The following is a 12,705-nucleotide window of genomic DNA, read 5'->3' as shown; positions in this document are numbered from 1 at the left end:
TGAGGAAGACACAAAGAAATGGAAAAACGTTCCATGCTCATGGATTGGAAGAACAAATATTGTGACGATGTTAATGCTACCTAGAGCAATCTACACATTTAATGCAATCCCTATCAAAATACCATGAAGTTTTTTCAAAGAAATGGAATAATCCTAAAATTTGTAAGGAATCAGAAAAGACCCCAAATAGCCAGAGGAATGTTGAAAAAGAAAAGCAGAGCTGGTGGCATCACAATTCTGGACTTCAAGCTGTATTACAAAGGTGTAATCTTCAAGACAGTATGGTACTGGCACAAAAACAGGCACATAGATCAATGGAACAGAATAGAGAGCCCAGAAATGGACCCTCAACTCTATGGTCAACTACGACAAAGCAGGAAAGAATGTCCAATGGACAAAAGTCTCTTCAACAAATGGTGTTGGGAAAACTGGACAGCCACATGCAGAAGAATGAAACTGGACCATTTCCTTACACCACACACAAAAATAGAATCAAAATGGTTGAAAGACCTAAATGTGAGACAGGAGTCCATCAAAATCCTTGAGCAGAACACAGGCAGCAACCTCTTCGACCTCAGCCTCTGCAACTTCTTCCTAGAAACATCGCCAAAGGCAAGGGAAACAAGGGCAAAGATGAACTACTGGGACTTCATCAAGATAAAAAGCTTTTGCACAGCAAAGGAAAGTCAAGAAAACCAAAAGACAACTGACAGAATGGGAGAAGAAATTTGCAAATGACATATCAGATAAAGGGCTAGTATCCAAAATCTATAAAGAACTTACCAAACTCAACACCCAAAGAACAAATGATCCAATCAAGAAATGGGCAGAAGACATGAACAGATATTTTTCCAAAGGCATCCAAATGGCCAACAGACACATGAAAAAGTGCTCAACATCGCTCAGCATCAGGGAAATCCACATCAAAACCTCAATGAGATACCACCTCACACCAGTCAGAATGGCTAAAATTAACAATCAGGAAACGACAGATGTTGGTGGGGATGTGGATAAAGGGGAACCCTCCTACACTGTTGGTGGGAATGCAAGCTGGTGCAGCCACTCTGGAAAACAGTATGGAGGTTCCTCAAAAAAGCTGAAGATAGAGCTACCATACAACCCAGCAATTGCACTACTGGGTATTTACCACAAAGATACAAATGTAGGGACACGAAGGGGTACGTGCACCCCAATATTTATAGCAGCAATGTCCACAATAGCTAAACTATGGAAAGAGCCAAGATGTCCATCGACAGATGAATGGATAAAGAAGACGTGGTGTATATATACAATAGAATATTATGCAGCCATCAAAAGGAATGAAATCTTGCCATTTGGAATGGCGTGGATAAAACTGGAGGATATCATGATTACGGAAATAAGTCAATCAGAGAAAGACATGTATCATATGACCTCACTGATATGAGGAATTCTTAATCTCAGGAAACAAACTGAGGGTTGCTGGAGTGGTGGGGGGTGGGAGGGACGGGGTGGCTGGGTGATAAGACATTGGGGAGGGTATGTGCTACGGTGAGCACTGTGAATTGTGTAAGAATGTTGCGTCACAGACCTGTACCTCTGAAACAAGTAATACATTATGTTAAAAAAAAATAGAAGAAGAGAGCAGGAAGGGAAAAATGAAGGGGGGGGAAATCGGAGGGGGAGATGAACCATGAGAGACTACGGACTCTGAGAAACAAACTGAGGGTGCTAGAGGGGAGGGGGGTGGGGGGGTGGGTTAGCCTGGTGATGGGTATTAAAGAGGGCACGTACTGCATGGAGCACTGGGTGTTATATGCAAACAATGAATCATGGAACACTACATCAAAAACTAATGATATAATGTATGCTGATTAACATAACAATAATAAAACAAAATAACAAAATAAAAAGCAGGAAGTAAAACAATGAAACTAAAGACTTAATAACCAGTTTGATGCCTGGCTCCATAGCTTTAATTTTTTTTTTTTTAATTTTATTTATTTATTTGAGAGAATGAGAGAGAGAGAAAGAGAGAGAGAGAGAGTTGGGTCAGAGGGAGAAGCAGACTCTCTGCTAAGCAGGGAGCCTGATGTGGGACTCGATCCCGGGACTCCAGGATCATGACCGGAGCCGAAGGCAGTCGCTTAACCAACTGAGCCACCCAGGCGCCCTGGCTTGGTAACTTTAAAGACCCTTATGAGCGGGCACTTGGGTGGCTCAGTTGTTAAGCATCTGCCTTCGGCTCCGGTCATGATCCCAGAGTCCTGGGATCGAGCAAAGCATCGGGCTCCCTGCTCCATGGGAAGCCTGCTTCTCCCTCTGCCCCTCCCCCTGCTTGTGTTCCCTCTCTCGCGGTGTCTCTCTCTGTCAAATAAATAAAAAAAAAAATCTTAAAAAAAAAAAAAAGACCCTTATGAGAAGCTTCTTTTTGAGCTTTAGTAAAGCCAGGCTTTTGGGAGAAATCTTGACAGTTCAAACCAGAGAGATAGGATTCATGTTTGTAGACAGGGCTCATAGGAGTTTGCTGGTGGGAAGACTCTGACTTCTGATGCTTTCCTCACCTCTCCAATTTTTGAAACCCATGGAAGCTGATGCTTGCTTTTGTGTTTACCTCTGTCTCTTGGCCCCCAAAATGTCTGTACACCAATAAACATTTTGTTCTTTTTAAAAAGAAATACTGAACAGAGAAAAAGTGACCTCTGGAATACCATGAGGAATACATACACACACACTATGGAGTTTCAGCAGAGAGGAGAGATAAAGTGGTAGAAAACATATGTGAAGAAATTATGTTTGAAAATGTCCCAAATTTGATGAAATACATGAATCGACACGTTAAGAAGCTCAAAGATTCCAAGTAGAGTAAACTCAAGAAATTATTATTTAAGACATACTATAATCAAACTGAAAAAAACCGAGGACAGAGAAATCTTACAAAACAGCAAGGGAGAAGCAGGTCACCACTTAAAAGGAATCCTCAGGAAGAATAAGAGCTGATTTTTCATCAGAAAGCACAAAGGCCAGGAGGGACTGAAATGACATTTGTAAAGTAATGAAAGAAAAATATGTCAATCAAGAATTCCACATATTGCAAAACTAACCTTCAAAAATAATGAAGAAAATAAAGAGATTCCCAGATAAACAAAAATTAAGGGAGTTTGTCACCAGTAGATCTCCCCAGAAGTGCTAAGTCATTCAGATTGAAAGAACCCTAGACAGTAACTTGAAATTGGAGAAAAAATAACACCAGTAAAACTAACTATACAGGTAAATATAAGAGCCAGTATTACTGTGTTTTTGATTTATAACTTTGTTTTCTTTATGACTTAAAAGGCAGATGCAAAAAACAGTAATTATAATGTAATCTAATGGGCACACACTATATAAAAATGTAATCTGTGACACAACAACAACATAAAGACAGGGAGACGCAGCTATATAGGAGTGGAGTTTTTGTAGGCTATTGATGGTAAAGTGGTAAATACTTTTATAAATTCAAGATATTAATCACCAGGGTAACCACTAAGAACAAAACTAAAAAATATACAGAAAAGGAAACAAGGGAATAAAAAAGGTAAACTAGAAAAATTCAAAGAAAAGAAAGCAGTATCAGAAGAATTCAGGGGGAAAAAAAAGATTAAGACCTGTAGAAAACAAATAGCAAAATGGCAGAAGTAAGCCTTTTTGTTGTATAATAAAGAATTTGGCTGGTTTTGTTCATGGCTCCTAGGAGTGAGCCTTTAAACCGTTGTTATTTCCCCAGTGATAGCAGTGTCTTTGTTATTCATGGTGGGCCCCTCAGACCTCAGATGGGTTTGTACTAACAAAGTGATTCATGGTGGGCCCCTGCACAGTTTCTGGATGGGGGCTAGTTATGCCAGAAAGGCAACCATATGATTAGAGGGCTGGTGCCATATAATATTAGCTTGACCCCCTGACCTTCAGAGAGGGGTGGGGACTAGAGACTGTTTTCAATCAAGTGGATGATTTAACCAGTCACCCCCACATAATAAAGCCACAATAAAAACTGTGGATACTCACAGCTAAAGTGAGATTCCTGGTTGATGACAGAAACTGATATGCTAAGAGGGTGATACATGCAGAGGACTAGGAAGCTTCACATTTGGGACCCCCAGACCTCTCCTTATGTGTCTTTTCTAATTTATGTTTATAATAAATAATAAAACTGTAATTGTAAACATAGAGCTTTCCTGACTTCGAGTTGTTCTATAAAATTACTGAGCCTGAGGTGGTAGTGGGAATCCCTGAATTTGTAGCCAGTTTGTCAAAAGTGTGGATAGTTGGGGAAACTCCAAGTTTACAACTTGTGTTGGAAAGGAGGGCAGTCTTGTGGGGGACTGGGCTATTAACTTATGAAATCTGACCCAACTCTAAGTAATTAGCATCAGAATTGCATCGCCACATAGGTAATTACCTTAAATATACATGGATTACACTGTTAAAGTACAAGGTAGAGACTGGCAGAACTGATTAAAAAAACATGATTATAGGCTATCTAAAAGGACCCATTTTAGATCCAAAGACACAAAGAGATTAAATATGGAAAGGACAGAAAAAGATATTCAGTGCAAATAGTAATAAGGAAAAGAAAGCTGGGATGGCTATACTAATACCAGACAATACAGACTCTTAATCCAAAATTGTTATAGGAGACAAAAGGACCTTACATTTTGATGAGTCAATCCACCAAGAAGACATAAAAAAATTACAAACATATGTGTACTTAACAACAGAGCCTAGAAATACATGAAGCAAACAATTACATAATTAAAAGGAGAAATAGGCACAAAAAAATAATTGGAGATTTCACTACCCACTTCCAATAATGGACCTACTAGAATGGCAATAATAAAAAACAAAACAAGTGCTGGTATGGATGTGTGCTCTTGGGAACATAAAATGAAAAGTCTGACCATTCCTCAAAAATATAAACACAAAATTACCACATGACCTGCTAATTATACTCCTGGATATATACCCAAAATAAGTGAAAACAGATGTTAAAAAAAACAAAACCTGAACACAGATGTTCATAACAACACTATTCACAATAGTCAAAAGGTGGAAATAACCCAAACAACCCAAATATCCATCCATTGATGAATGGATTAAAAAAACAGTATATATCCATACAATGGAATATTATTTACCATAAAAAGGAATGGAATACTGATACATGCTACAAGAACAAAACTCAAGAACGCTAAGTGAAAGAAGCCAGACACAGAGGGCCACAAATTATATAATTCTACTTATAGGAAATATCTAGAACAGACAAATCTACACAGAAAATCAACAGTGGTTGCCAAAGGCTGGGGGAATGGGGAGTGACTACTTAATGAAAATGGGTTTTCCTTTTAGGATGATGAAAATGTTCTGGAACTACATAGTGGTGATGGTTACACAACACTGTAAATAAATACTTCTGAATTGTATATTTTAAAATAGTTAAAATAATAAATTTTATGTTATGTATAACTTTATCACAATGTTTTAAAAATCTGTGCATACTTTCTTATTCGTTTATTAACCCAGGACCAGATATACACACAAAAAAATACACGAAAAATAATTAGGAGATGTATGCAACCTACCTGTTAGTGCTGCTGGTTTGGATAGTGTACTATACTGGTTTTGTGTAGATATCATACTTTGACGTGGACTTAGTGTTGGCGATGCAACAAGTGAAAGCTCCTCAATAATAATACTGCTTTTGGGATGATTCTTGGGAAGTTCATTTAATCTTTGTTCTAATGAATACTTTAAAAGGTCCAACTTCTGACTTGATTCATTAAATCTTGCTTGGGCCTTGAACAGGGAAAAGACAACTGTCATCTAAATAATTACATTCTTTGAATAATGTATTTATTAAGTTAAAATATTTATTTAAAATTACTTCTGAAAGTGCTTTTCTGTCTGTTACTTTTCCTGAGCCAAGTAATTTCATTACATTCTTTGCACCTTCTGCTACTGCAAACTCTATCCTAAAATGATGCCTTAATTCTTCCATCCGAAGTTCAAGAGGACTTATGACAGGTTTTGCTAGAGGGGGGAAAAAAAATGCAATTGAACCATTCATTTATTTGATATTCTCATATGTAGTAATTAAAACTCATGAAAAGAAATGATTTCTTACAACTTAAAAGTTAGTTATTAAGTCAATAAACATTCAAGTAATACTTAATAGATACAATGTTGAAATAAAAAGCCTTCCATTTTAGCAATCAAAACTAAAAGATAAAAACTAAAGATCAAAAAACATAATGCTTCCTCCACCTTAACTTTGAACCATTGCTTCTCTCCTACGTAACATTTATTAAGCACGATGCCCATAATAATAAGAATGACAATTTATCTCTATTCCATCACCATTATCAAAAGCCAATTCATTGGTCTGGACTGCCTGAAGAATCTGCATGCGTATCACTTCTATTTTTGTCTTGCTGTCCTGGAGCAACTGCTGAGCTGTGCCATGGAGTTTCCGATCCTATTAAAATAAGTTTGAAAAGGTAAGCAGATGAAAAGACAAATAAAACATTTTTATAGCTTCTAAGTAACATCAAATGATTATCAGCAAGTGAAAAACAGTTAAAAGAACACTGTAAGTAGATATGCTTATTTTAAATATAAATAGATATACTTGTAGATACATTTATTTTAAAAAGCCACCAAACTGATAGTGCTATAAATGAGAAAAACTCCATAATTTGAGAGAAAGCAAGTGAATTTTATTGTTTTAAAAAACTCCATATTCACATTTGTAATTTTCTCTTTTTCTTTTTCTGCTTTACACAAAATATAAAGAATTTTCCCATACCATGGTCAATAATTCTCATACTCAGAGGCATTGTGACAAGATAGATGCCTCACTTCCTCTCCCAAACTCTTACGGAGTTTCACATATGTAGGCAAATTTTTAAAATAACTAATCCTAGATGGTATCTGTGTTCCTTTAAATCTGATAAAGGAAACAAGAAACAGCATTTGTCAACATTGGTGAGATAATGAGAAAGGTTTCTTGAAATTCTTGAATGTCAAAAAATAAGACCTTTTCAATAAAGCAAGGAAGGAAACTATAGTGAGTAAACTTCTGCTATTTCTTTTAACTTCAAGAAAGGTGAATTAAATGAAATAATGTCACTATCATAGCTTAGTTTAGTTTCAATAACAATGAACGTTACTGACAGAGAGTCACGAAAAACTTACCATTTTTGGAACTGTGGTCGGCTAAATTATGATCCACCCAAAGATGTCCATGTCCTAATCCCAGAACCTTGCAAATGTTACCTTACATGGCAAAGGGGAACTAAGACAGCAGATGGAATTAAGGTTGTTAATCGTCCAACCTTAAAATACAGAGATCATTTCCTGGATTATTCAGGTGGACCCAAAGTAATCACAAGGCTCCTTAAATGTGGAAGGAAGGCAGAAAAGGAGGGCAGAGTAACGTGAGAAGAAATGGACCCATTGCTGTAGACTTCAAAGACTGAGAAGAAGAGGGCCATAAGCCAAGAAATGTGGGCAGCCTCTAGATGCTAGAAAGGGCAAGGAAACAAATTCTCCTCTACATCCTTCAGAAGGGAATGCAGCCCTGCCAATGCCTGATTTCAGCTCACTGAGATCCATGAGACTTCTCAATTACAAAATTGTAAAATAATAAAGTTACATTGTTTTAAGCCACTAAATTTATGTTGATTTATTGCAGCAGCCATAGAAAACTAAAACAGCAATTTCTTCCAAAAATTTCATAGTCAACAAGGAACAGAAGTTAATTACCATCTCCTGCTTAGTTATATCAGTTGTCAAAGTCTAGTAGTCTTCAATCCACAAAAAAAGAAATGATAAAACTATGCATCAAGTTAGGAAACATTTATTCACAAGAAAGGCCAATTTTTGCTTATTATTTAAGCATCTCTACTTTTATCACCAAGGCAGTCAGTACTGATTTGGAAATAAAATAGGATACAATCAACCTATATTTTCTGGAAGAGTTCAAGCCTAGAAACTAAGAAATAAGCATCAGGTGTGCAGCATCATTTCAATAAAAACACACAGTATATTATAACACTGAATAAAGGGGAGGCTGAAGATGTGGGGTGAGAGACAATACTGATATAAGGAAAAAAGAAAGTGAGCTGACATATTTTATGATAAATACCAAACTAGGTTGGTTAATATACAGCAGGAGAAAAAGCAGTTTGCAAATTTATTTTCGTATTTTTCTTCCATTTCTTTCCTGTTCCTAAGATCAGTCAATTTAAGAAAGATCTAGTCAGATTTCATTCTTTATTAAATATTTAGGTTTTACACCAAAGGAGCTGGGCAATAGAGTTACTGTAATTCTCTTAAATATCAATTTACACCATGATGTGTACACACACACACACACACACACACACACACACACACACACACACACACACAGTATTTGTTAATTCTGCTTTACCGTTAAAAATACTTGAGTTTGGTGTTCGGCTATGACTAATTATATATGCTTTTAAGAATATACCTATTCACCTTCCAAATTTAAAATGAAAATACTTTATTTTTACTTTAATTCTTCCTTTCCAGTATTAGGTACATTAGACAAACTGAAGATTTGAAATAGCTTTTCTATTTCTTTGAGACCTCCTCGGAGGAGGAAAAACTTAGTATTCCAAAGCTCCTAATTTAATGGGGCAAATATGTTTTGCAATCAGATAGACTGGGAGCCAAATCTTAACTGTATTTTTAACCTTGGGTTAGTTACCTATCTTCCACAAGCTTTAGGTTTCTTGCAGAAATTATGTAAATGAAGATATCACTCTCTAAAACATGGAGATTTGTAAGCATTAGATAAAACTAAAATCATATTGCCTAGAACTTGATTGGCATTAAAATGTTCTCTTTTAAAAAGTAATAAAAATGATTTTATCTTATTTCAATGAAGTCCTAGTATAAATGTATAAATATTAAGCAAACTATATAATACTATGCTTTTCAATTAAGCTACTCCTTTTATTATTTTATCATCATGTGAGAAGATAGCAGTTCTGTCATTTACTTTTTTGGAAATTCTTAACTATTTCAATTCAACATGCAAAGAAGAGCATTAGTTCATTTTAAAATATCTGCACAGATGTTGAAGTATGATGAAGGCTTTTAAAACTGACAATGGATATTACCTGTCACAGGCAATTTACAGTTACTACATGTCAGTCTTATGCTTTCCAGCATTCAATAAATTTTTATGGTCAGCTTTATACTTCTAGGAAATGCAATGGATTTTTTACTGAACACCTAATATATTCAAAGCAAGAGACAGGTAGGTCTAAAGTATATGAATTGGTTTTGAATTACAGAAATACTGGTTTTTATGTTAAGGCTTTGGAAAGATTTTTATGTATGTTAGGTTGAATCATATGAAAATGCCAATATCTGACTAATTTGGAACTAAAAAGATAGCAATTTCATATGGTTCTATTGGTAATCAGCACTCTACAATGCCTGTACAATGCCTGTTATATTTTGAATGTACAATATTTTTAAATTATAAGTTAAAAAATTTACAATTTTTTCCAATTATATAATATTTTGTTTTATAAAAAGTAATCATTATTGTTTGCAAGTCTAGTGGGACCATTATAACAAACTACATCACACATGGATTTCAGAAATAAATAAACCAATCATTATCTTTATTTTTCCATCACATATTTATGGCTTACTTTACATGTATTAAATGTGGTCACATCCAATGAAAATACAAAGATTAATCAGTTAGGATGCTACCTTTAAAAACCTATAATTTTATTGAAGAGATACAAATAATTATTTTATGTATCAGAATGTTTAAAGTAGCCAAAGAAAATCAAAGCAAGATGGGATCAATTTTAGCTGAGGGAATCCAGAAAGGTTTTATGGGCTGTTAATACAGATGAGATTGGACTATATCAAGACTAGAATATTGAGGACAGTGAGGCTGGGATAGATGGTTAGATATTTTCAAATGAGAAAAAGGTCTGAAAAGACCTGGGTGCATTTAAAGAGGTTAACAAGAACCCCATATTTTAATAAATAGCTTAGTTTTTCATCTGCAAACATCAATGGAAAACATCTCTTCGACATGGCTTATGAAGCCCTCAGATTATTCTGAAAACCAATGGTGCTACTTAGAGCCATGAAATTTACATTCTAATGTTGATAAAGATGATAAAGAAATTGTGTATATTATAATTTCTGGTAGTAGTAATGCAATGAAAGAGATAAGGAGAGATGGGGGGCTGATATTTTACACAGGATAGTAGTAAAGAGCTTGCTGAAGTGACTATAAAGAAGTGAGAGAAAAAGCCGCATGAAAAGTACTTGAGAGAAGAGACATCTAGGCAGAGACACAGTAAATGCAAAGTCTCTGAGGTAAGATTGTGCTTGGTATGTTCAAAAGATAGCAAAAAAGCTGATATAGCTAGAGTGTGATGAGAGAGAATAAAAGTGTTTTAAAGGATGAAATCAGAAGGTAGCCAGGGTAAGTCATGTATGAACTTGCAAAGCCACAATAAGGACTCTGGATTTTGTTCTAAGCATGCCAGAAAGCCAACGGGAGGTTTTGAAACAAGAGTGTGAAAATATCTGACTTGGCTTTTAAAAGGACAACTCTGGCTATGATGTGTTTGGGGTAGTAATTTTGTCATACAGAATCCAATAACCAGAGTCCTGAAGATGATTTTTACCACCAAACTGAACTCATTACCCCTGTCCCTAAATTGCTCTCCATCGTGAATTACCTATCCTTGTGAAGAGCACCACCATTCACCAATATGCCTACACAACAAACCTAAGAATCATCTTTGACTCAGCCTTCTTCCTCTTATCAAGACACCATATATTTATGCTACCTAAATAGCTTGACTCTGCCTTCTTTGCTTTCACTGTGTTACAAGAGGAATGAAGCATGTTTAACCTGGACTCCTACAAAAGCCTACTTAAACTTGCTGCCTATATATCTGACCCTTCTCTAATTAATTCTTCAAGTCTGAGAAAGATGAATGTGAACTTTCTAAACTTTAAATTTGATCACGTATTTACTCTGCTAAAAGTCTTTCAGTAGCTCCACGTATCTCATAAGATAGGATCTTAACTGCTTAATTTTGTCCAAAGTACTTTATAATCTGGTTTGTCTTTCAATTATGCTATACCTCTCACTACAAATCACTCAAAGCTCTACTGGTGGGGAACAGAAAAAAAAAAAAAGTCTTGTTGGAATCACCTGGAAGACTTTTCCCAAAAATAAACGTGCTTTTCTGGAGATTGAGATTTGCTCACCCATGAGGGCATGGCCTTCCACTGAAGATGACTGCAACTGTTAAAAGTGTATTCTACCTACCTCAGATATATTGGATAAGAAATAAATTGAGAGTTTCTGCTACAGTCACACAGAAGCACTTCCATTCCCTATTCAACAGTTCCTTATTCTGTATCTGCTGTGTTTACCCACATCGTCTTCCCTAGAAAGTAATTCCCTTTTAAATGCCAAATCATCCTTCAAATTTCATATTAAGTAATGATTTCTTCTGGCAGTTAAATGATTCTTATCCACTGTTTCTTTTTTTTTTTTTTTTTAAAGATTTTATTTATTTGACAGAGAGATAGAGAGGACAAGCAGGCAGAGTGGCAGGCAGAGGAGAAGCAGGCTTTCCACAGAGCAGGGAGCCTGATGCGGGGTTTGATCCCAGGACCTTGGGATCATGACCTAAGCCAAAGGCAGACGCCCAACTGATTGAGCCACTCAGGCACCCCTCTTATCCACGGTTTCTAAAGTAACTTGAACATATCTCTATTATATATTGTAATTATTTACATATACCTCTTTTTGGATAGTGGAGCTTTTGAAAGTGGGATATTATTTGTTAAGTACCTATTATGTTATAAGGCATTAACTTTATTACATTTATACTTCAGAGCCCATCAAAATTTACTGTTAAGTCCTTAACAAATTAATTAATATTCCACATAACTTCAATTTACAATTTTCCCTAATCTCATAGAGGTACACTTTGACCCAATGAGAGGTTTAAAGATGAGAAATGAAAACAAGACCAAATCTAGACAGAAATAACTAGCAGGTCTACCTCAGAGACTATAGCAGCTGGATCTCTACCTGACCCCTTCTCAAATTAATAAATCCCCTTATTAAAAGTAAAAAGCTACTGGGGTGCCTGGGTGGCACAGTCGGTTGAGCATACGACTCTTGGCTTCGGCTCAGATTGTGATTTCAGAGTTGTGGGACTGAGCCCCGCATTGGGCTCCACGCTAAGCGGAGTCTGTTAAAGTTTCTCTCTCCCTCTGCCCTACCCCCACTCACTCTCTCACTCAAATAAATAAATAAATCTTAAAAAAATAAAAGGCTATTGGAAAATCATCTCTTGTTTTAGTAGGATGCTCACAGTTCTGTTCATTTTGGACCTGTGGTTATCATAAGTTATCTGTTTTACTTTTAATATTTCCATAAACCTATTCAAATTGGGGGTGGAGTAGGGGCAATTATAGACCATTTTGAGAATACAGTGAAACCTATGGCCTTCTCATTCATCCGTCTATCAACATACACATTCACTTTTTCTTTAACTTCAAGGGGTTCATAAACCTCTCAATCTAATCCATTTACTGTATTTAAAAAAATTACTCCAGAGGGTGGTAGCTGGATAAATTTAATTTTTTAAAAGA

At 35.9% G+C, this 12,705-nt stretch overlaps 1 protein-coding gene across 1 annotated transcript in view; it reads right to left on the bottom strand.

The window, feature by feature from the left end:
* Positions 1-12,705, bottom strand: part of PKN2 (protein kinase N2) — a 137,785-nt gene that overhangs the window by 59,128 nt on the left and 65,952 nt on the right. The window contains exons 4-6 of the mRNA XM_027608178.2: positions 6,373-6,490; positions 5,900-6,045; positions 5,598-5,811 (exon numbers count right to left, since the gene is read on the bottom strand). Coding sequence (XP_027463979.1) covers positions 5,598-5,811; positions 5,900-6,045; positions 6,373-6,490 — 478 coding nt within the window. The remainder of the gene's footprint in view (positions 1-5,597; positions 5,812-5,899; positions 6,046-6,372; positions 6,491-12,705) is intronic.

This window comes from Zalophus californianus, chromosome 4 (assembly GCF_009762305.2).
Source record: "Zalophus californianus isolate mZalCal1 chromosome 4, mZalCal1.pri.v2, whole genome shotgun sequence".
Classification (NCBI taxonomy): Eukaryota; Metazoa; Chordata; class Mammalia; order Carnivora; family Otariidae; genus Zalophus; species Zalophus californianus.
This window is presented reverse-complemented; position numbering and strand designations above follow the sequence as displayed.